The 22,948-nt window shown below is 45.0% G+C and overlaps 1 protein-coding gene across 2 annotated transcripts in view; it reads left to right on the top strand.

Annotated features, from left to right (window-relative positions):
• LOC126522289 (uncharacterized) overlaps window positions 1–22,948 on the top strand; it is a 140,225-nt gene that overhangs the window by 106,610 nt on the left and 10,667 nt on the right. For both annotated transcript variants that reach the window (XM_055066324.2, XM_055066325.2), the window contains 2 exons: window positions 1,707–1,779; window positions 17,374–17,515. In XM_055066324.2, the coding sequence (XP_054922299.1) occupies window positions 1,707–1,779; window positions 17,374–17,515 (215 nt within the window). The remainder of the gene's footprint in view (window positions 1–1,706; window positions 1,780–17,373; window positions 17,516–22,948) is intronic.

Genomic DNA, 22,948 nt, shown 5'->3' with positions numbered 1-22,948 from the left:
CGTTTTTGCTTCAGCAAGCTTATGTTGGTGCTTTTCGAATTCAGCCTGGGTCAGCAGCTGCTTCGATCAGGGTATTTCTGTGGGAAGTTTCGCCTCGGTGCTAAATTCTTGCAGCATGAGAGCCGATGTGCGTCAGGCTGGTATTTATTTATTTATTCATGTATTTATTTATTTATTTATACACATACCTCACAGGCTCCAACTGGAGTATTGCATGAGGGGGGTAATAGAAACAGCATGTAGCGAAAACACGAGAACATAGCTAACAACAAATCAAACAAATAAAAAAGCAACCCAAGACACACATTGTCGTTTTCCTGTTGCGTAGTGTTTTAAGACGGGGATGGGAAGCCGAAACGAAATTGAGGTGGTGGCCACAATGCCAGAATACAATGCCACGATGCCACTAAAGCAAAACATGGCGCTCACTTCATGCAGCCTGCAGCGGGGAACGGTGGCATGTTTGTGTTATCACCTGTTTGGGTTTTCGTACGGTGGGCTTCCAATGGCGCCGCGCCCCATGCGCTCTGAAACAGGTAGGCAAAGATGCTTACCACAGTAGGTTTAGCGGCGATATCCGTGAATGTAACATGCGACGATCTGGGAGGAGATTTGCTGGTAACAGAATCGGAAACTGTGTGTGTGCTGGCGTTTTTACGAGAGACTGGCGGGCAAGTATTGCGTGAAAGCCGCTGTGGCAGGCGAAGAGCGCGCCCGCCTCGTGCATTGTCTCTTGTTTACACAGGCTGTAATGGTTGGAAAATGTATCATGCAGTGGCGTTTTGGCGATGTACTGAACGCTGGTGCTGAAAGATAGTGTTTTCCGGCAATGCGTGAACAGGTAAAAAAGAAGCATAACTGTATTGGGTCATTGGGTCATTTTTTTTTGTGTTCTTGATGGTGAACATTCGCGCTGGGAAATGATGTGTAACGAGATCCTATCAACAAGGTTCTACTGTGGTTGAACCATTTGACCATCTGTGTTCACAGAAGTTTGCATTTATTGTCTCAGTATTCCTTCATCATGGCAGCGAATCTTTATTATACTGAAATTGTACGTGAACACACTCCATTACAGAAGTTCAAAATAGATGTGTTCTAGGGACAAGGACTTATAAAAACGTTGATAATTCGTTATATAGAGAATTTTGTTATATTAAGGTTATTTATATTGAGATTTAACTGTATTTTAATTTTCCACAAACCGCATTAGTCTTGGGCTGGAACTCTGAAAGTACAATGCAGAGAGACATAGACAGGTTCTATGCACTTCAAGCTCTGGCCCAAATGAGATGTCTAAACAAGCATAGTTCTACCTCGAACTTATCTGCCTTCTTTCTTCATTCTTTTGCAATGTTCTTCTTTCTCTCTTCTTTATTTTCTAAATGTCGGTTTATTGTGGTATTAGGCCATATTGTCATGCCTGTGTTAGCCAAGGTTCCTTAAAGTTTTTTTGGAGGGAAGAGGTTTCGTGCATCGTTAAACTGCATTGTCATGTCGGTGTCTCTTTCTCTGTGTGACATTTATTTGTGCAGTGGTTCTGTTTATTGAAGGAGCAGCAATTAGTACAGCATAAGTCTGCTTGAGACCATCACTTTTAGTGCTGGCTGCTCTCCAAAGCTTCGTGACAAGTATGAACTGCTTTCCCATCAAGGCTTGCATTCTCTCTTTCATTGCTTCTCTTTCGATTTTTCCTCACGATGCAGATGGTGACGAGTGCGATCTGAAGGACTTGGCGGGAAACGCCGCCCCTGGGATTCCAGATGGTGTGGCACTTAGGTGAGTACAGATGTAGTACTATTATATAAATAGTTGCAGTGCGGAAAGTAGGCATATACAGAGATAAAAACACAAGGCAAGTTTTAGTTGCATTATCGACCAAGTAATATCATTATCCCTGTAAAGCCCAAACACGCCTCCACAAATTTGTTCACCTTTATTTCTTTCCATGGGAACTACATTTGCACAAAAACAATAGAATGGCCTCTGAGGTAGAACTTATATTAGAAATTGGTTTGAATGACTATCCGTGTCCAAAAACGTATTCCAGCGTATCAAAAATGTTTTTACAGAGCTTGCAAAAATCACTGTTAAATCAGAAATTCGAGGTAGTCGGAGGTAAAATGGACACCAACCACAAACATAAATGTAACAGGCCATTTCATCATCTGTGCAGGAGCTGAACAAGGCTCTCATTATTATTTATGTTTGTGGTCGGCATCCATTTTACCTTTGACTAAGACTAGTATGAACCAGACGAGTTTTCATCAAGCATTCAAAAATTTGAGGTGTCAAATTCGGCATAGCATATAGTATGATGTGTTGTGCATTACAGGGTTATATTTTTACATGTGTTCTTGCCTCACTTGATGCAGCAGAACATTGTGCATACATTTTGGAAAAAAAAGAACACAAGGAGAAATGTACTAACTGAGAAAACATAAGTTCCGAAGCCACTAAAAAAGTTGGGCAGACTCCACTCTAGTTGACACCTACATAGTGTGAAGCATTGCGTGAATGCTACAGCATGAGACGTCGACGTGCGCCGATGATCTTGTGGGGCCGGAGTGACCCGAGATGCATGTTGGCATTTTTGGAGCTTCGTTAAGCTTACGTTCGTGATCGGCAGTTCTTTGGACAGAGAATCTTGACGGGAAGTTTTGACATGCCCACTCGATGCGAATTGTTGCGGCACGAGACGCCGATGTGCATCAAGCTCGGGGTGTCCGAGCGACCGGAGGCACCCATTTAAGACAGCGATGGGAAAATGAATTGAGCTGGTAGAGGGTTTTAGTAACGTTGCTGTTGGGTGACGCCGGCATGCGATGCTGCCAGAGCAAAACACGATGCTCACTTCGCGCAGCCTGCAGCAGGGAATAGTGTGGCGTGTTTGGGTTATTGCCTATTAAAAGCGTGCAGTGGGCCTCCAGCAGCACCACGCCACATGCGCTGTGAAACAGATAGGCGAAGATGCTTATCGCAATGAGTTGGCGGTGATAGTTGTGAATGGCAACGTGCAACGGCCCGCGGGGAGATTTGGTGGCACTAGAAGAGAAAACCGAGTGCGTGGCGGCATTTTCGCCTACAGCTGGCGAGTACTGGGGAGAAGCTTCCATTGCAGGCACCTTCTTTTGTTGATCGCATGTGCCTTGCAACTTTTCAAGTTTACATGGGATCTAGCTGCTGGAAAACATATCATACAATTGCAGTATGGTGACATATTGAACATTGGTGCTGAAAGATAGTGTGTTCTGGGAACGTATTAATAGCCGGTACAAAAGAAGCGTAACTGTATTGGGTCATTTTTTGCATTCTTGATCTCAAATATTGGTGCCGAGAAAGCTTACGATATGGGATCGTATCAGTGAGATTCTACTATAATAATGTTTCTTTCGTTTGCTCTTTCACATTGGAATCAGGGATCATGGATTCCTTTTTTTTTTGCTGTTATTGTTTGCGGGAAGATTGGACCTCGATATAACGAAGTAGGTAAAATCAGCAATTTGCTTCGTTATATCGAAATTTCGTTGCGTTGAAATTCGAACTTTTATGCAAACAAGAACAGTCAATGATCAATTTTTCTTACACAGAAAGGGGCCGAAGAATTTTCCAAATTATTGGGCAGTTGAAAAAAGCAAATTTGAATGAGAAACAATTCATTTTGATGAATTTGGGAGTCGGCGACGAATGATGTGGTTTCATGCCACATCAATGATATCTGCACATCGGCGGTACGAATTAAAGTAAGCCAGCCACGCTTTCACGTGCACTTCGTCCCCGTGGCTGATAGCGTCGCCTGCACTGAGACGACACTATCATAAAAAGCACCAGCAGCGTGAAGCAAGTGCTTCGTCTGCCTCTCGCTCCAACGAGTCGCCGAAACTCGAGATTACACAAGCTGCAATACTAAATTCGTGGTAAGACAGCTTACATGGTGCCACGACGTCTCGGCACGCCTGCTCTTTGCACACGAGGCAGATTATCTCTAAAGCAGGATGCGCGGATGTGTATGCGTTCGGCCATGCTTACAGCCATGCGCAGGCACAACCGAGACGCATGCCAGAAATCGCAACACACGCCAGCTTACCCCCCCAGCCCCTCGCATACGCTTAATCGCGTTACCGTGAGCTCGCTCCCCTCCCACTCTTTGCTCGCACGGAAAGGCGGCACTCGAGAAGCCATCATCTTTCTTGTCTCACCCTCGGATACTTTCACTTGCACCGAAAGCATAAAGTGCGCGGGGCACAATAGGATCATATCGCACTTGGACTTTGGGCAGGACATGATGCGACTCAACTTCAGTGGTTGCTCTTGTCATGCCACAGGCGATTTGAGAGATGCGTTAGCAAGCAGCCACTTGTAATTAAACCATTTGACCATCTGCCTCCATGGAAGTTTCCATTTATTGTCTTGGCATTCCTTTGCGGTGGAAGCGAAATTTCATTATATTGAAATTGCATACAAACACACTTCGTTAAATTTAGTTTCTAAATACATGGTGTGCTATTGACAAGAGGATATGAAATGTTAGATACTTCGTTATGTCGAGAATTTCATTATATTGAAGTTCGTTATATCGAAGTTTAACTGTACATCTCTCTTCATTTAGAATAAATAGCTCAGTTAAGAGGCAGCGCTCATCTTGTGTTCCTGTCTCTGCATACGTCTACTTTTCATGTGCTGCAACTGATTATACCTTGCCAACTTTCCCAGCTTATCCAACCTGCTGGAGACACAGTGCTATCTGTAAACTATCACTGTGTGGATGAAATTGCTGAGTAAAGTAGGGCACGCTTTCATAGAATGCTGTGAGTTTTCACATTTTTCTTTCTGTATCCCCACAGCCGTTGTATACCATCGTAGCTTATTCGCAGAATGCACTAAAAGAGGTAGGCATGAACTTGCAGTCATTGCATTCCTAGACTTGCTCGAGCATCCTGCTCGTGATCCATGTTCATCAAGCCCCAAAACCCACTGCACGATCCCCGAAAAGCTCGGTGCAGTGTCAGCAGGTGTCTTCCTATCTTGTCGTGTCTTCTAGCGCTGCTTTTTTGGGATAGGCAACTGATTACCTCACCAGTCAGTTTCACTATGCAGCTTGTGGAGGTGACGGCCTTTTCGAAAGAAAGAGCAGGCTTTCTTGTAGCAGATGGCTTGCCTTCGTAACAGAAAGGCAGCGCTCGTCCTAAGCTTTTTTCTCGAATTCGTGCACATGCTCCCTGGCAAGCACACTCCTATCATTTTCTTTCTTTCCTTTTTTGCATGCGTCTCCTTGTAGCAGACGATGCCGCTTGAAACAAATCGTTTCAACGTGGCTCTCAATGTTTTCGCATATAGCACGAAGGTATCTGTGACCTCGTAATGTCCAGTAAATTGGGCAGACTGCTGTGTGGCGTTTTGCAGCAGTAGCTGTTGCATTTTGCACGTCATTTTCTGCGCACATTGTTGTGCACGCTTATTGCGATTGCGTTTTCACCTGTAATTGGATAATACGACTGCTGAACTAGGTTTTTACTGGTATTTCCAAAGCTCACAGCTTTATATTCCAGTGTGCTAGCGTTAATAACATTTCCCAATGACCCATGAACAAGACAAACTACATGTTAAGCACTCAGCACACTGGAGGAAAAATGCATGCAGCGTGCCACTGGCGTTACTCCAGATTAATTTGCGTGCTCCTTATTAAGTACTCCAGATTATGAGACTACAGATTAATTTTGACCACCTGATGTTCTTTAATGTGCACCCAATGCACGGCACACAGGCGTTTTTGCATTTCGCCCCCATCAAAATGTGGTCACCACCGCCGGGATGCAATCCTGTCACCTCATGCTCGGCAGCGCAAGGCCATAGCCACTGGGATGCCGCAGCGAGTGTCAAATGATGGGTAGTAGTGTACATTAATTTGCCTAATTTTCCTCCTCCTTGTTGCAGATGACATTGTAAACTAGCAAATTGATTATTTGCTACTGAATATAGTGTTATAAAAGCAAGTATTCTCAATTAATCCGCATGTGCCCAGAGTCTTAGTACCTTCATGCATTAATTCATGCTTAGTCCCTTCATGCAAATAATTGCTTGAAAATTTTGAAAGATAAAAGCGTAATAAGTGCTGTTGCAAGACTAGAGAGGAGAGAAAGCCCTTTTTTGAAAAGCAGTGTAGTTAGCTAGCGTATTGTTACCTACATGCTTCTCTGTAGCAAGTGGGACGGATGAGAAGAAAGGCACTAAACAGTTCTGGCCATAAAGGCAAAGCAGTCTGCCCTGCACATCAACAATGTGGACTTCCAGCCAAGTGGTGGCGGGGTGCAGCACTTCAAAGAGAGGCACGGCACTGTTTACAAAGCCATCATCAGCGAGGGAGTTTTGCTTGATGTGGAGGCGAAGAAGTAGTGGGTGGAGGAAGTGCTGCACCACATCCTCGACAACTATGTTGATGGCGATGTATGTAATGGTGACGAAACAGGACTGTTCTTCCAGACATTGCCATCTAAGACGCATGCACTCAAAGGAGATGCGTGTAAGGGCGGCAAAAACAGCAAGCTGTGCCTTACTGTGTTTTTGTGTGCTTACATGGACGGGAATGACAAGTGCCCCACATTTGTCAGTGCGAAATAAAAAAAATCACCACTGCTTCCGCAGTGCTGACAGGATACTGGCACGTAGACTACTGTCACAACCGCAAGCATGGATGACGCGAGAACTTTTTTGTGAGCGGCTCTTGGAGTGCGATCAACATATCGAGCAACCACGGCCGCTATCGACGTGATCATGGACGGAGGAAGACCTTGTGGTTCTGAAGGCCCGTGGCCAACACACCCACCAAGTGTGTGTGGTGGACAAACCCACCATCGCCAACGTCGCGATTGACGCAGTCGTGGATGGTGACTATGCAGTTCTGAAGGCACGCGGCTGTTGCATGCACTGATTCAAAACGAAGCTACTATTTGCTGCAACGGCTGTAGACGAAACCGTGGTGGTTGTGGATGCGATCATGGATGGCAACTACGCAATTATAAAGGCACGCGTGGTATGCATGGCTGTAATGCCAAGAATAAAGGCTTTAAAGGCACAAATAGGCACGGAGCCTTCTGGCGTTGCTGTCATTCAAGTGAAATTTCCGCTGATGATTAAGGTGATGCAGACTGCACCACTTCATTTCGGTTGCACGCTAGCTCCGTTTTGCTCCTTTGCATTGCTCGCCGAGCTCCGAGAGTTCTCTGAATTAATCTATCTGCAGCCAAATACTTCCGAATTAATGAGGGTTTGATTGCATTGTTTGATGCATATGCCTGCTGGGACCAGAGGATGAGCGAACTACCCGATTCCCGAATTAACCAGGGTGAAATTAACGAGGTTTTACTGCACATGTTACTCTCGACAAAAAAGGGTACTGAAAGAGTATGGGCACTGAGACTGAAAAATTCATCTCTGTTTCGGCAAGCAGAATGAACATATACTTGGACCTTCCATAATCCCCAGAAAGTGGCCCATGACCCATTTGTGGAGTCATGGCCCGCAATTTTAGAAATGCTGCCTTAGAAGAAGGTGAACAGAAGAAGAGAGGGAAAGAAAGAAATGTCCAACGGTTACAATACTTCCCAACGCAATATTTGTACGTCGCTCGGTACATGCATTCATTACGCAATATATTGAGGCAAAGAATTTGAGACCGAAATCGCGACACCAATTGGCGGTGGGCCAGTGCCATCAGTGCCTTCACAGAGGGACGGGCAGTATGGGATCCCTGGCATGACGAACGGCATCGGAGCCAGAAGTAGAAGAAGACAATGAACGCGTGAGCCGCGACACGAGTACGTTTGCGCTATTACTCCGATGGATGCTGATGAGCCAGCTGGGGTAGAAGACGACGAACGTGCGAGCAGTGGCTCGAACGTGTTCACAGAATTACGGCGGAGGACGCCGATGCTCAACTCCGGAATGGCCGCCTAAGTGCTGCATTCTAAATAAAGATACAATGAAATAAGAAAAAGGGCATTGCAGTGTGACAGGTAATGAGGCAGCCTGCAAGGGCTGTAGTCACATAAGACTCATAAAAGTGTTTAGCTGTTATGCAGTTAAACCTCGATATAGTGAAGTCGGTAAAATCAGCAATTTGCTTCATTATATTTGAATTCCGTTACATTGAAATTTGACCTGTCGTGGAAATAAGTACAGTCGCTGATGAAGATTTCTTACACGAAAGGGGACGCAGAATTTTTCGAGTTAGTGGGGAATCGGAAAAAGCAAATTTGAATGAGAAAAAAATTCATTTTGTTGAATTCAAGAGTCGGTGACGACATACAGTTTCATGCCATGTCAATAATATCTTCACGTCGGCAGTATGAAGCGAAGCCAGCCGCACGTGCACGTCCACTCTCGTTCCTGTCGCTGATCGCGTCACCCGCAGTGGGATGCTGCTATCACGAAAGGTGCTGGCAGTGGGGAGGGAATGCTTCGTCTGCCTCTTGCTTCAAACCATCTCCAAAAATCATGATTACGCTACCTCCAGTAGTTAACATGCTGAAAGAGCACTTGATGTGGCATCATCCCGGCACGCCCACTCTTTGCGCGCACGGCAGATTATCTCTAAAACAGGGTGCACGAGCTGTGAATCAGCGTTGACAGCCATGTGCAGCTTTGGCCATGCTAGAAAAGCAGATGCGGGTGCCAACTTGCCCCCTACTTCCTCCCTGCACCCTCCCCTCATGTACGCTTGATTTCTTTACTGTGTGCTCGCTTCCCCCCCCTTCCCTTTTAAGTGCGAAGCATTTCTTGACAAACATTTGCTGCTTAGACATTATCTGTCTGTCTAACTGGCTAAGTCTTGGTGCTCTCACGGTCGTTTCGTTAACTTGGTAGGTACCAAAATTGGCATAGTATGACAAAAGTGTGTGAATAGCACAAATGATCGGTGATGACATGAATATCATGACATGTGTGTCATGTAGGTCATGAAACAACTGCCTTCGTCTTGGTGCTCTCATGGTCATTTCATTAACTTAGTAGGTACGAAAATTAGCTTAGTATGAGTGTATCACGAACATAAATGATAGGTCATGACAGGAATATCATTACGTGTGTCATGTCGGTCATGAATCAGCCGCCTACGTCTTGGTGCTCTGATGGTCGTTTCGTTAAATTGGAATGTACCACAAGTAACATAGTATGACAAGAGTGTATGACAAACAGAAATGATAGGTCATGACATGAATTTCATGACATGTGTGTCATGTAGGTCATGAAACAGCCACCTATGTCTTGGTGTTCTTGTGGTCGTTTCCTTAACTTGGTATGTACCAAAATTGGCATAGTATGACAAGAGTGTGTGATGAACATAAGTGATAGGTCATGTGTAGCTTAGAAGAACTTGTTGGGCGAGTTGGTGCATATTAGCAAACGCTTTTATAACTGCAGCCAATCCTCAAAGAAGTAAAGATATTGTGCCGGTGCAGAGATAGCCGAGCGGGAGAGTTACCCAAGGCGCATCATATGAGAAAGAAGGGAGATGATTGTGTCTGCGACACCTCAGTTTATCTGTACAACAATGAGATGAGGTTTATTGATGAACGTAGTTAGGTTGCGTGTTGCTTAAACAGAAAGTTCTTGGGTGATTATGCTTTCTTTGCTCACGCGCAGTGGTGCCTTTCTGGGATGTACTTAAATGTGGTCTTTGCGGAATAAAGATTAGTTGCAAGTCTGCGCCTGTCCTTCTGTACTCTCTCTGTGGTCGTTTGTTTGCGCAGTTATAAAACTGTTTGCTCATAGGTCATTACATGAATATCATGACATGCGTGTCATGTAGGTCATGAAACACTCTCATGGTCGTTTCGTTAACTTGGTATACAGTCGACTGAATTTTCGGACGCCCAAATTTTCGGACATGCCTGATATTTCGGACGTCTTCGCGGCACCGCCACGAGCCCCATAGAATCAATGTATAAGGACATCTGAAGTTTCGGACACTCGAACCCCCCGCCGTCCAATTTTCCGGACTTTTTGACGGACGGAAGGAATTTTTGGCTCCTCGCGCAGCGCCCTTGAGAAGGAAATCCACTTGCAGCCGAAGCATATCACCGCTTTGAAGCACAACTAGCCGACTCTAGTCGTCACACACCGACTTGGTCTGGCCACGCTGGCTATGTTCATCGCCGCACTTCCGCCTCCGGCGGAGTTTCCGGAGCGGCGCCATTTTGTTTGTTTGTTTGCGCGGGCCACGTTTTGGCTAGCGTGGTGTGTGGTTGTCTGTTGTGTCAAGTGTGCTCTGCGACGCTAGGCCTAGGTGCTTCGACGCTCGTGAGCGAACTCCACTGTTCGCAACTTGAGGATTTCGCTTGCCTTCGATGGCGCCCACTCCGTCTTCGTCGTCCTCGCCGATCGCATCGAAGCGCGGAAAGCAGTACCGTCGGACGACGTGATCAACGACCTCCGCTCTGCTGGGGTTTCCATACCCACGGAAATAACTTTTGAACAGTTTGTTGACGCTGACAACGAGCTCGACTTCCGCGCAGAACTGACTGACGAGGAAATAGTCCGTCGGGTTGTGGGGGATCCAGAAGACTCCGACGTTGAAAATGAGGAGCCAATGCCTGCGCCACCTACAGGCGCCGAGTTGACGCGAGCACTGTTGACTCTTTCATCGGTGTACAGTGCTGACATGACCCTTGCTCAGATCGAGGCGAATAAGATCGCATGCAACCGGAACGCCGTTGAAACAACAATGAACAAGTTCTTCAAGACACTGCAGCAATAACACCGTCTGCCCGACGATGCACATGTACATAATAAACCGGCAGTCGACTGCATACAGAGTTTTTGAACGCCTCTTTTTATAGCCACTTCACTGATGCTGTGGCAGGGTTTCGGAAGCCTGTTACTTCGCCCTTTACCTCTAGATCTGAGAAAAAAAAATAAAAAGGATGCGTTTTTTTGCATGCATTCATTTTTTCGGACTGCCTGAATTTTCGGACGTTTTTACGTTCCCTAGAGGGTCCGAAAAATCGGTCGTTGACTGTATACCAAAATTTGCATTGTGTGACAAGAGTGTATTACAAACAGAAATTGTAGGTCATGACATGTGTGTCATGTAGGTCATGAAACAGCCACCTACGTCTTGGTCCCCTCATTGTCGTTTCGTTAACTTGGTAGGCTCTTTGCACATTGTTTCGCATAACATCAAATCCCACAGGGATGATGATCTGCGGGCTTTTTCCCCTTGCTTGCGTGGGAAGACGGCACACATCAAGCTACCATCTTTCTCGGCTGACCTTTTCACGCTTTCATTCACGCCTAAAGCAATATCGGAACTTATTGCACTTGCAGTTTATACAGAACATGACGCTGCTCCTTTTAGGCGCTCGCTCTTGGTCGTGCAGCCTGCATTTGAGAGGTACGTTCGCAAGCAGCTGCTTGTAATTCAATCATTTGACCATCTATGTCCGCAGATGTTTCCATTTATTGTCTCGGTATTCCTTTGGCGTTGGTAGTGAAATTTTGTCATATTGAAATGGTGCATAAACACACTTTTTTATATTTAGGTTCTAAATACCTGGTGTTCTATGAACAAGAAGTTATAAAAAATTCTATTTCATTGTATCAAGAATTTCAATTTCGTTACATCGAGGTTTAACTGTATTATTTAATAATCAATAAGTTTGCTCTCTAAGCTGGCATCCACCATTTCATCTCATCAGTTTTTTTTTTTTACATTAACTGTCAAGTTTACAATGATTACCATCCTATACGAAGATAACTACCCTGAATTGCCAAGGACACTTACTCTGCTGCCAATAAGATCAAAAGGCCTGCTCAAGATTAGACACAAGTCGTGTACTCCCTATTATTCTCTTGGTAGGGGAACGATAACACTGCAAGAGTCCCCCTCGTAATTTTTGTTGGAGGCTTTGTGATTTCTGCATCACAGGACTGTGCGTCTATTGACTCCACCATACAAAGGGCTGAGGGCAGCCTGCACTGCAGCATTGCTCTTGTGGATGATATTTGTGTGGTAATGGCTCCCAGTTATTATGCAGACTGCATCTGAAGGAGCCTGTTGAAGATAAGTTTCTTGATATTAATTTTCGTTGTTCCGCGTGCTTATGCTCTGAAGTGGTGGCCTCCTACCACAATGTTAAGTGATTTATTAATTGGGGATGAAAACAAACATGCATGCATACATAGGCATTATATTTTGATAAAGTTATACATAATTACAGCTTGGACCACTTATAACACAACCGTTTATAGCGCTGGACCGTGCGGTATTTTCTGGCTCCCGTTTATCTTCCCGTAGAACTCAATATATGAGCGTACTGCTTATAGTGCAGCCACATGAGACGAAATACCGTTCATAATGTGGTTGCCAAGAAATCCTGCGGACAAGCACTGCAGTGAGCGCAGTTCTCAACTAGGTGCGCTGGTTAAGAGGATAGCAATGAGGACGAAGGAGAGGAAGAGGAGATGCATATCAAGCAAACGTACAAGCAACAGAGGAGGAAAAAATGTGGCGGCAGCGTGCTTGGGCTCAGCGGGTGCACAAGGGTTGCTAGGCGATGAAAGCCCTTTGCTCCGGCCGCTTGTCTACAGCGTGCAGTCTGTGCCGAATGCGTGCCCTTTGTCACACTTTCGCTCTGCGCATAAGTAAATCTGCTTGCCAACAAGATTTTTTCGGACACGGATGGGATCGTGAAGATTTCTGAATTATTGGGCAAACGGGAAAGATGAATTTCTGCGGTAAAATCAGAATGTTCATTACAACTTGAGCATCGCACAAAAATCTGCCCAGTCTACATGTGCGTTTTTCATTAGTGCATCGCCACGTGCATCGTCGCAAAGTGCACATATCGCACGTGGGACCTTCGCGATGCTGTCAGTTTAAACTTGGTTCCACAAGATCGTCAGTTTGGAACATTGTCAACATGCATGCTTTCGCCGTTCCTACCAGTACATGCACTTACAATTTTTTGCTATTACATGTTCACAATACTTGCAGGCTGATCACTCGCAAACACTGCTTCACGCGCATTGCGGTCATGCGCACACGGCAGCCTGTGCACTTAATTTTTGTGACACATCAACGTTATTCGTCTATGGGTATGAACGTAAAATTCAGTGCCCTTCCACTCTGTGGAGAAGGATGACCAGTGAAGCTGTGAATGACAACCCCTTAATGGTGAACTTCACCTCAGCCGCTGGTCGGTCCAGAATTGCACTATTTTCAGGATTGGCCCATGTATGGGGAGTCCTAAATGCCTGCTTTACCTCTGCTGCGGGTCAACCTGGCATTGCACTATCTTTGTGATCGGCCCACATATGAAAAATTGTTGATCTGTGTCCACAGAGGCTAGATCCACCAGAACCTAGCCGTAAACAGCTTTGCTGTAATATCAAGGTCAAGCCACCCGCGACAGCCTGCCACCCAACACTCCCGCCAGCTAGGCCTAACCACATCGTCTCGTCTGGAGTCAGTGGTTGAAGTTGTGGTTTGATGCAGAGTGAATGAAATGCTTTGCAGTGACCATGTGGCACTTGGAAAACGGAGGAACCACGTCTCCAATCAAACTGAGGGCACATACCAATCATGTGCTTCGATTCCCAGACACACGCGACTGCTTGGCCTACATGTTTGGCACGTGCACAGCCTTTGAAAAATGTTGTTTTCGTTATAATGTGATAACGCTTATAGTGCAGAAATTTGCAACTCTGGAAACTTATGTTATACTAGGTCTATGCTGTACTAATATATAGGCCTAATGTGTGTATTCCTTATATATACTATGCACATGTACTTTTTTGTACTTGAATAAAAATTATTATTATTATTATTATTATTATTATTATTATTATTAATATTATTATTATTAATAACGTGTATATCGCTTTTGTGTTGGGAACAGCAGTCACTGAAGTGTCTGCCCGGCACGTATATAATGTTCAGATCCATCATCACCGCAGGGGGAAGGTCACATTGCCTCATGTGACCCTCCCACTGCGGCGTCTTGTAGTTGTTGTGTTGCTTTAGGATGCTAAACTCCATTAGTCAACAAGTGAAAGAGTAAGATGAAACGTTTAATTTGGTGCAGACATTGAAGGCAAGTTTTACTTTGACTGTCAGAGCACTTGAATTTTGCATTGTTTCGTCAAATTGAATTAAAAGATATCAGTGCAACCAACCTGACCCTATTTAATTTAACTCTAACCTAACCCAAACCTAAAGTAGATCAGTATATTGAAGCAGATGTAATACCAGTATATTTAATTGTATTTTGCCAGAAATTTGTCTCTCACTTAACACTGTGCTATGAGTACTAGTAGACAGACACTTCGATGCATTCGAATGCATAGAAAATATTTCATATATGCAAACCACAGTTTCATGCTCTGCACTAGACATTCTTCACAGAAAGAGGCTCAGAGTCTTTTGGGGCTGTGAGGGAGGGATGTATGGAAAAGGAGTGCATAGCACATTACTCTCGTCATTTGCAGATTGGAAAACCCTGCCACAGTGAAACCGATAGGGCTTATAAAAAATGTCGTAAAATTTCATAAATGTGAAATTTGCAAATAACTATGAAACGTGACATAGCAACACCAAAAAGAAATTTGAATTCTAAAAGGTTTTTTTTTTATGCTTGCTGGCAAGCAGAAAATATATCTGGCTTTCGAATTCTATCAGGTGAGCCACCATGACGCTACTGAATGTTTCTATGAAACTGCATTGTATCAAAAGTGCCATCACACAAGGCGACATTGGAATGGGCACATACCCTGTGGCAACATTTTCACTATCCAACATAAGCAAAATTATCGTGAACACTCTTGGTGACTTCATCATTGCTCATTTCTTCGTAAAGGAAGCGGTAGCCAGCCTCGATAATTGCAGGGGTTGTGGTACGGCGTTTTCATGTTGACAAAATCCGACTTTCTTAAGTGGAAATGCTTGTGGAATGCCAGAAACATGCGCCATGCTGTTGACATTAGCCTATCATGTAGAATAATATAACTTATGGATGAAGTTGTGTAATGAAAGCAGCGCATGGCTGCAAACCATGCAAAGGCTTGTGCTGTTGACATCTTGCGATGACAGTGGTAATGACACGGTCAGCCGTTGCATGTTTGTTGCCACTGCTATTTTTGGGGCATCCAAAAATTTGCACTTGTACTTGAGGCCCCATTGCAGGTACTTCTTATTGCTGCTGGCTTCAGGCACCACCTTGGCCTTCTTGAGACATTATGCTAGGCCTTGAGAAAAAGCACACACACAAATTTTTCATGAAGTCTATTTCGTAGGAAGACTCGTGCCCACGAGAAGGCGTGGGAGCGCAGGATCTCAAGGAAGCGAGCCAAGCAATGCTCAGCTATGGAACGAAGGTAAAATGGGAAAGTGGCTGGATTTAATGGAAAGGAGTTGCAGATTTTGCTAAAGCAAACCAAGACTAAGTTGACGGCACATCTGTACATGCACTGCATGCTCATTGGAAAACATATACTTGCATACATGCACCGCAGTATCGGATGGATGCACAAAACAAGCACGCACACAAGTGCACAACACTTTAGTTATAAGAATGGGATGTGTCTGGTGGATGTAACCCGATCCAAAAGCTAATTCCACCACTCTAAAATGTCTTTTCAAAATGAGGCTGCAAAGCAGCTTGAGCCATTCAGATCACAACATTCACTGCAGTGGCTGTTTGAGGTCTCTTCCTTGGCTTAAAAGGAGGCACTGCAGTATGATTGCAACCAATACCAGCAACAGGCCGACAAGAGAGTTGTCATGCCTCAGAATTTCATTGCAAAACAGTTGTAAGCCAGCCAGATATCCTGCCACAGAGCTGAGCCAGATGCTCTAAAGTGGCATGCAATACGGTGTAGAATTCAACATTTCCATTATCATATGCATTCCCTACTATGCTGAATACAAAAAATGTAAAGTGAGATGACGTTGCTGCACTGGCTTTTTCTGTGACACATTGCTTGCACATATGCTTCCAATGTTTCTCCTGGATCATCTGCTTGCTTCTGGTTCCTTCCAGATGGTCAAACTTTTTCTGTACGGAAGGCAAGTAACTGCTGTGAGGCCAAGGCGAGGGACCAAACATGTAGGCTCATTAAGGCTGTAACAACCACTGTGAACACACGCAGATTCACGCATCACTGGTTCACTCTTCTAAATCTCCTCCACACGTTTTCTCTGACCAGGTTGAGTACTGCCAACCTACCCTCCTCCTCCGCACTCCTCCCTTGCTCACCCTCTCAGCTTCCGGTGTCACGCGGAGTTTGCATATTCCTAGTTTCTGGTTTTAGGCGGAAGCAAAGTCACTGCTGCACATGGGTGCAAGCATGCAACAAGCAAAAATTCAGGGAACCGGAAATCCCTGAAGCAGAGCAACCGGAAGCTGAAACCCCGGAAGCGGAAATTGTGGAAGCAGAACTGCTATGAGCGACAAATCGGGGAACAGCGGGGCATATCAAAGGTTGGCAATACTTAGCAAAAGGGGTGCTGGCACATGGATGGAGGGGGTTTAGACTCTTCTAAGATACAAGACACCAAATAAAGAAGAATGTATGGGGAGAGAATACTTGAGAGGAATACACAGCGACCTCAAACTGGTCCATGCTTGTGGAAGTCTGGTTTGTTGCACCAGGGCAGAGCCATCAGTGAATTCTAATGTTGCCACTATTGCGTAGGTGTAGAAGGCTGACTGGACATTGGTCCTAGGAGTGGACTAGCAGCCCTCAGCCATGGGTTGCATGTCACTAGTGAACTTTTGGCAGATGGCCCATGCATACAAACACCTGCAGTTGATGATATAGATGATTTGAATGAATTTGGTACAAGTTTGGCCTGGGCCTCTTGGTGATGCATCTATAATCGGCAGCAGAACGAACACAGATGATTATGCAAGAAACAACTGCCGTACTGACTTCCAGCACATGTTCAACTACTCAACGGGACTGAAGATATGTACAGGGGAACAAAAACATAGTATGCAGCTGTTGGGAGCTGAAAAATTCAAACAAGGACCACAAATGTAAGATAATAAATTGCTGAGGAGGGCCTTGGCACATGCAAAGAAAAACAGTGCATTGGGCTTGCATTTCTATTGCTTAATTCATCTATTAGGTTTCTGTACTTGTTTTTGTTTTTTGTTTTCCTTCATGTCCACTGATTCATATCTTTTGGAAGCTAGCGCAGCTTTTGTACACAAAAATTGTTCTTGTTCCTTGTGGCACTGCAAGTCAAAGATCCTAATTGATTGATTTATTGATTAATTGCCCCCTCGCAGCCATTGGCTGGCTCGTCATTGAGACTCTTTCTGGACATTGTCAATAGTGCTGCAGTTTAAGCCTCTCAACCACTGGTCTGTTCAGGTGCTGGGTCCAAGGTCCAGGCTGGGAGCCGGAAGCGCCCTGGCTGAGGCTGCAGGCTTGCCTTGCCAAGCTAAGTGGTGGCAGCGGTGAGAGTTGGACGCCCAGTGTGCTGCTTCGGACCCAGCAGCAGCAGGAGCAGCAGGTACGTGTTGAGGCAGCACACTGTGTTGCTGTAGGGCCATCTGGTTGTCAGTATTGGTAACAGTTTTGGGGACGATGTTGCCAGCCTGTAGCCCAAAGCACTCCCCTTTTCATGAAATGTTTTTAGGCACTGGTACGGGTGATTTGCCTGGTATTAGTCATTAATGTTTTCCCAGACATCTACAGTTGATCCTGAATATATCAAACTCGGATATATTGAATGATTGCCTATATCAAACCGATATAAAATCCCCTTGAAAATTCCAAGTACATATAGCGATGTACTATTTGAACATCGAACTCCCGTTCACCGCCACATTCGACACATCGAATGCTGTGCCGCACCGTTCCCCTGCAAGTGCGCTTCTGCTAACAGCGGCACAATCACTTTGGTCACATTGTCGAGGATATTAAGTGACAACAAATTTGAAATGCCATTGTTTTGGCAGGTCGGACCAAACTAGAGATTGAATTTGAATGGCAGTAAATGCTATGGAGGAAAAATGATCAGGGTCCTTTCAGCTTTGCTCGCTGTGCACACGGAACGCCCAGGCAAACTGCGGCCGTTCGTTATCGGCAAGAGCAGATCGCCACTGTGCTTCAAGAATCCAAAAGGCCTCCCGGTCCATTATGCATTCCACAAGTAAGCTTGGATGACACTCAATCTTTTCACTGAATGGTGCTAAACTGGAGATCCCGACTGGAGATGCTGCGCCGCCGGGTTGGTTTTCTTGTAGACAAGGGCCTTTCACAAACAGCATTTAAGGATTCAGCAAGTGGTGAAAGCGAGTCCGATCCCAACCTTCGCTTTAAGGGATCTTTACATTAGAGTTGGAATTTAACGAAATCGGAAAAGATCCCGGTTGTAGCAGTGGCGTGCAAGACGTCGATGCACGATTCGAAGATCTGTGCCGAATGTGTTTCATTCTTGCTCGCACGGTTACATGTGAGCAGGAATTGACTCTCAATGTTCTGCAAGCTGAAGGCCACTTGAAACTAACAGTGTGTTTGTAGTGTGGGCAGTCACTGACACGGGAGCTGGGGGGGATGGACCAAGGACGAATGAACGCACTGGCCGCCAGGCATTGGAGTGCTGAGTGGCATGCAAGAAAAGATGCGTTGGCATTTTGGGCCAGTCAAGAAGCGATGGCAACTGGTTCCAACGGGAAGTCAGTTCCGAAAGCCAACACAAAAGTCCAGCTGGCTCGTTGTGCACTTACCACAATTGGCCGTTTCATGTTTTTGGCAATGTATGGGCACTCCGCTGGTCATGACCACGTGCGATTCGCAGTGCAAGTGCGCTGATCGCGGCACGGCGCATATCCAGACAGGCCAGTTTACTTCCACACTTTGTCTATTTCTACCTTAAGTAAAAACAGGCAGCAAGTACATTGACGTGTGCGAGGCGCACTGTGGTCTCATGTCTGGGCAACACGCACGGGCTTTTAGGGTTAGCATTGCGAGCAGTATATCAGACTATTCCACAGTGCAAGCAACTTGCAATGTTCATGAGCAAAAAATAAGTGAACCTGTGTGCGTTCGACACAGCCTTCGGTAAGTTCCTGCTTTTCACGACTCGGAAACCGTCTGATACATGCGGAGACCTTACATATGCTTCAGATAGGCACGTTATATTTCATATTCTCAATATATTGAACTATTTCGCGATACCCTTCGAATATCCGGTATCAGCTGTACATTATGCAATGGCTAGTCAATGGTCAGATTGTGAAAAAGGAAAACTTCCCCCAATTTTCTAAAATGCTATCAGATTTTAAGATTGCGCTTTGCGAAATGAAAGCAGCTTCAGTGCACCCAGCTAGCTCACTAATAAACTATTTAGTATGTCTTTAGAAGTAGTCACAAATCGTGGTGCATATGTATATATATTTCCCTTGGGATCAAATGGTTTTCCAGGCATTGAACTTAGCTAAAGTTTCCTTGAGGAGTTTTACCAGGGCAATCTACTGGCTATTTAAGTCATTGAAAAAAAATCACAAAAAAAAGTTCCTTAACTCTAAAAAGGCAGAATTGTTGTTAAGGTGACTAAGAACTCATTAAATTCAGCTGCTTTCTGGTTAAGTTATGAACACTGCTAGTTAGGCCGTGAAGTAACAAGACAGGGGTCATAGGCTAGGTTACACATTTGTGTGACACTGGTGTTCAGCCATGCTGGAGCACCAAGTGTTTTGCCTGCCCGTTTATCCAGTTGGCATATGCTGTAAGCCTGTCGAATCCAAAATACAGTTGCATGATATCACTGTGCTGAGAGGAAACCTGTCAAACTGTCAGAACTGGTGTATTAGGGTGGACAGTTGGGCTAGTTGGTACAGTGAAACCATGTTAATTTAACATTTGCCAATTCTGAAAATTATCGGACTCATCCTCTGGTTCTGGCAGGCATATGAATTATTGAATTGAACGAAACTCTCATTAATTTGGACATATTTGGAGAGCTTGTGGAGCGCCACAAATGTGCAACGCAAAAGAGCAAAAGTGGCGCTAACATCCAACCGAAATGAAGCGACGGAGTCTGCATCGCTGTAGTCATCAGCAAAATTCATACGAGGAACACTTCATCCCTACGTGTGCCTTTGGGGCCTTTGTTCTTGTGTTTACCGCCGTGCATAACACTGGGTTGGCCTTGTGCCGTTGTAGCTGCATAGTCACCATCCACAATAGCATTGATAGTGACCACAGTTTTATTCACAGTGGTTGCTACAAACAGTATTGTTTTGACGCAGTGCACGCGTCAGCTGCGTGCCTTCACAACTGCATGGTCACACCATCTATGGTAACGTCAATAGCGATCACACTGCGAAGTCGGGAGGCCTTCGCCATTGCCAGCGCTAATCAAAACAAGCTGACAAGAATTGCTGCTTCCACACTGCTTTCGTGTAAAATAGATACAGGATTTGCTGATTCATTCAGTGAATAGCGTGTTGTTGTAATAAGCATTTCTTTATTGTTTTCTTCATCCCCTCAATAATACAACATTTGTTTAATTTGGGCATTTTTTTGGTCCCACGAAATCTGAATTAATGAGGTTTTACTGTAATACAGAGGCAACAGAAAACAATCAGCACGAGTGACCAGTAACTGGAGCGGTGAAATTCTGATACACACTGCTGCTTTGCAACAACAGACAAACAACAAGAGGGCTGGGCTCTTTTAGCAAAATACGAAGGTGACCTATAGTTGGTAAGTGGTCATCATAAGAAAACTGCAAGAAATGGGACAAGAAAACAGAACACCGCCATGTCTGTGTTTGCTTTCTTGTCCCATTTATGCAGTGTAGGGGAGGTTGGCAGTTATCTGGAATAGTTTTTGGGCGATCGTTAATCTATGTTACGATCTTTCCACCTCACATTTGTATGTTGGCGAGCCATCAAAATGATAACTAATTCTTAGCTACAACTGTCTACCACATTACCCTCGAGTCTGAGTGTGAATGACCTGGGACTCTTGTTGGCAGCTTGTTGTCAGCTGCAGCGCCACATGTTCCAATTTCGCTGTGCTTAATTGCACATCGTTTCGCTTTATCCATTGAATGCACTGCCTCAACTCGTCGTGTGGCCGACACTACACCGTTCTGCAAAAGATCTTCCTCCTCTCAGAAAGTGCAGGGACCGGTCGACCGATGATTCCCGCTTTGGTGTGAATGCGGTGGTGCATGTACAGATAAGCATCGGAAAGACACTAAGGTGTGGTGGCAGCCACAGCCAAGAATATAAACCTCGACAGGCATGCCATATGACTTATCGCCGCCAACCCTATCGCGATTGGCATCTTCAACTATCTGCTCAGTAGCACATCGGTCATGTGCCTCTTTCTCTGCCACCTCTTTGAGCTGGACCACTTCAAGTGCACGTTGCTTGCAGAAACAAGAGCACCCTGCCGTTGCTGCACTAGCTCAAGATATGCCCTGCACCCATGTACGGCCAAGAGCGGTGTGGCCAGAAACAAACATCACTCTGCAAACGCTTACACGAAACATGGGTACAAGTCTACTGGCAAGCACGCATGTGTGTGGTACAGCAAGCATCCTGGCCCTGTGACGGCATGCTCTTGTAGTATGTGATGCGGCGTGCACAAATCACACAAGACGATCGGCAACGGTAGGCATCAGGTATCGTATTTCAGTGAAGTGGCACCGGTTTTCTCTCAGTGGCAGATAGCTGTACAAACATGCACACACACATTAGGAAAAGCTGGACGAGTCATCCACACAGCCATCACGTATGCCGCTTTGTTCCCTGTCAGTTTTGAAATGGTTCCTGGTATTTCGAATGTGTGTATCGCTGTTGAGCTATTGCACGCTCGTGGGAGAGAGCTCGAATTTTCTCTGCCCTTTGGAAAAAGGAGGGACAAAAGTGCACATTGTAGGCATCATTTGTGACTGCGTCACATTTCACGTCATTTACTGCGCCATCGCTGGTAGTGGCAGTGCACGTCAGGAGACGCAAATTTGTTCTTGACGGTTAGCGCATACTACGTTTAACCCCCTCACTTTATACTACCGTTTAGTGAACAGTTGTGCCGCATTCTTGCCAGGTACAGATTAACGAGGTTTCACTGTACTTGATGACCATTTAGCTCGCAGCAGGCTGCTTTGAATTGTTCTTCAATTTAAAGTGACCACAGTTGAATAATAAAGCAGCTGGGCTAGTCTTTGTAAGCACTGGTGGTAGTTTTCAGAATTGCCTGCTGCAATTTCTACTGTGGCCTTCTGCTGATTGAAGCAGAAATAAGGGACAACCAATAAATTTTGCTTTACTTATTGAACAATCCTTGTACGTTGGACACTTGCAAATTCGTACATCGCTAAGCCTATGTGGGTGCATGCAGGTTTGCCTTTTTCTGATAAAAGTTTGGTTGTGACTTAACCATCATCATGTTCACACTGTATTGTGCATCTCTTTTGTTGAAAAGTTTTGAACTCTTCGAACACCACAGAAAGGCTCGTGTAGCAACCGGAAAACTGCCTAAGGGCTTGGCTGAGTCTGTGACGCTGCATGGCAGCTGGCAATGCACAAAGTAACTGCAAGGGTGCATAATGGTACTGCTGCATGTCACCAATACAGAGGAAAGACAAGAGATTAAAAGTCAAGTGACAAGTGTACAGCAAGATGATATGCCTGACAGCAGAGAGAGAAATAATGTTGTGACTGGCATAACAGAAACCTTAATACGAAGGCATGCAGCCACATCGCTAGACACGTACAAAAAGTCGACAGATTGCAGTGCCTGTAGTGCTCGAACTAGTTATTCAATTAGTAAAGACATTGCAGTACTTGTCAGATATAAATAGTTGCATATTAAAGTTAGTAAAAAAAAAGGGTAAAGCAGAACAGTTTACGACAGTAGAGCCTGATTTAAGTAATGGGGCAGAGAGTTACACAGCGTTTCACTGCCATAGTTCAGTTGTCTACAT

This window comes from Dermacentor andersoni, chromosome 6 (assembly GCF_023375885.2).
Source record: "Dermacentor andersoni chromosome 6, qqDerAnde1_hic_scaffold, whole genome shotgun sequence".
NCBI lineage: Eukaryota > Metazoa > Arthropoda > Arachnida > Ixodida > Ixodidae > Dermacentor > Dermacentor andersoni.
Note: the sequence above shows the minus strand (reverse complement) of the source record. Positions and strands in the feature narration are given on the sequence as shown.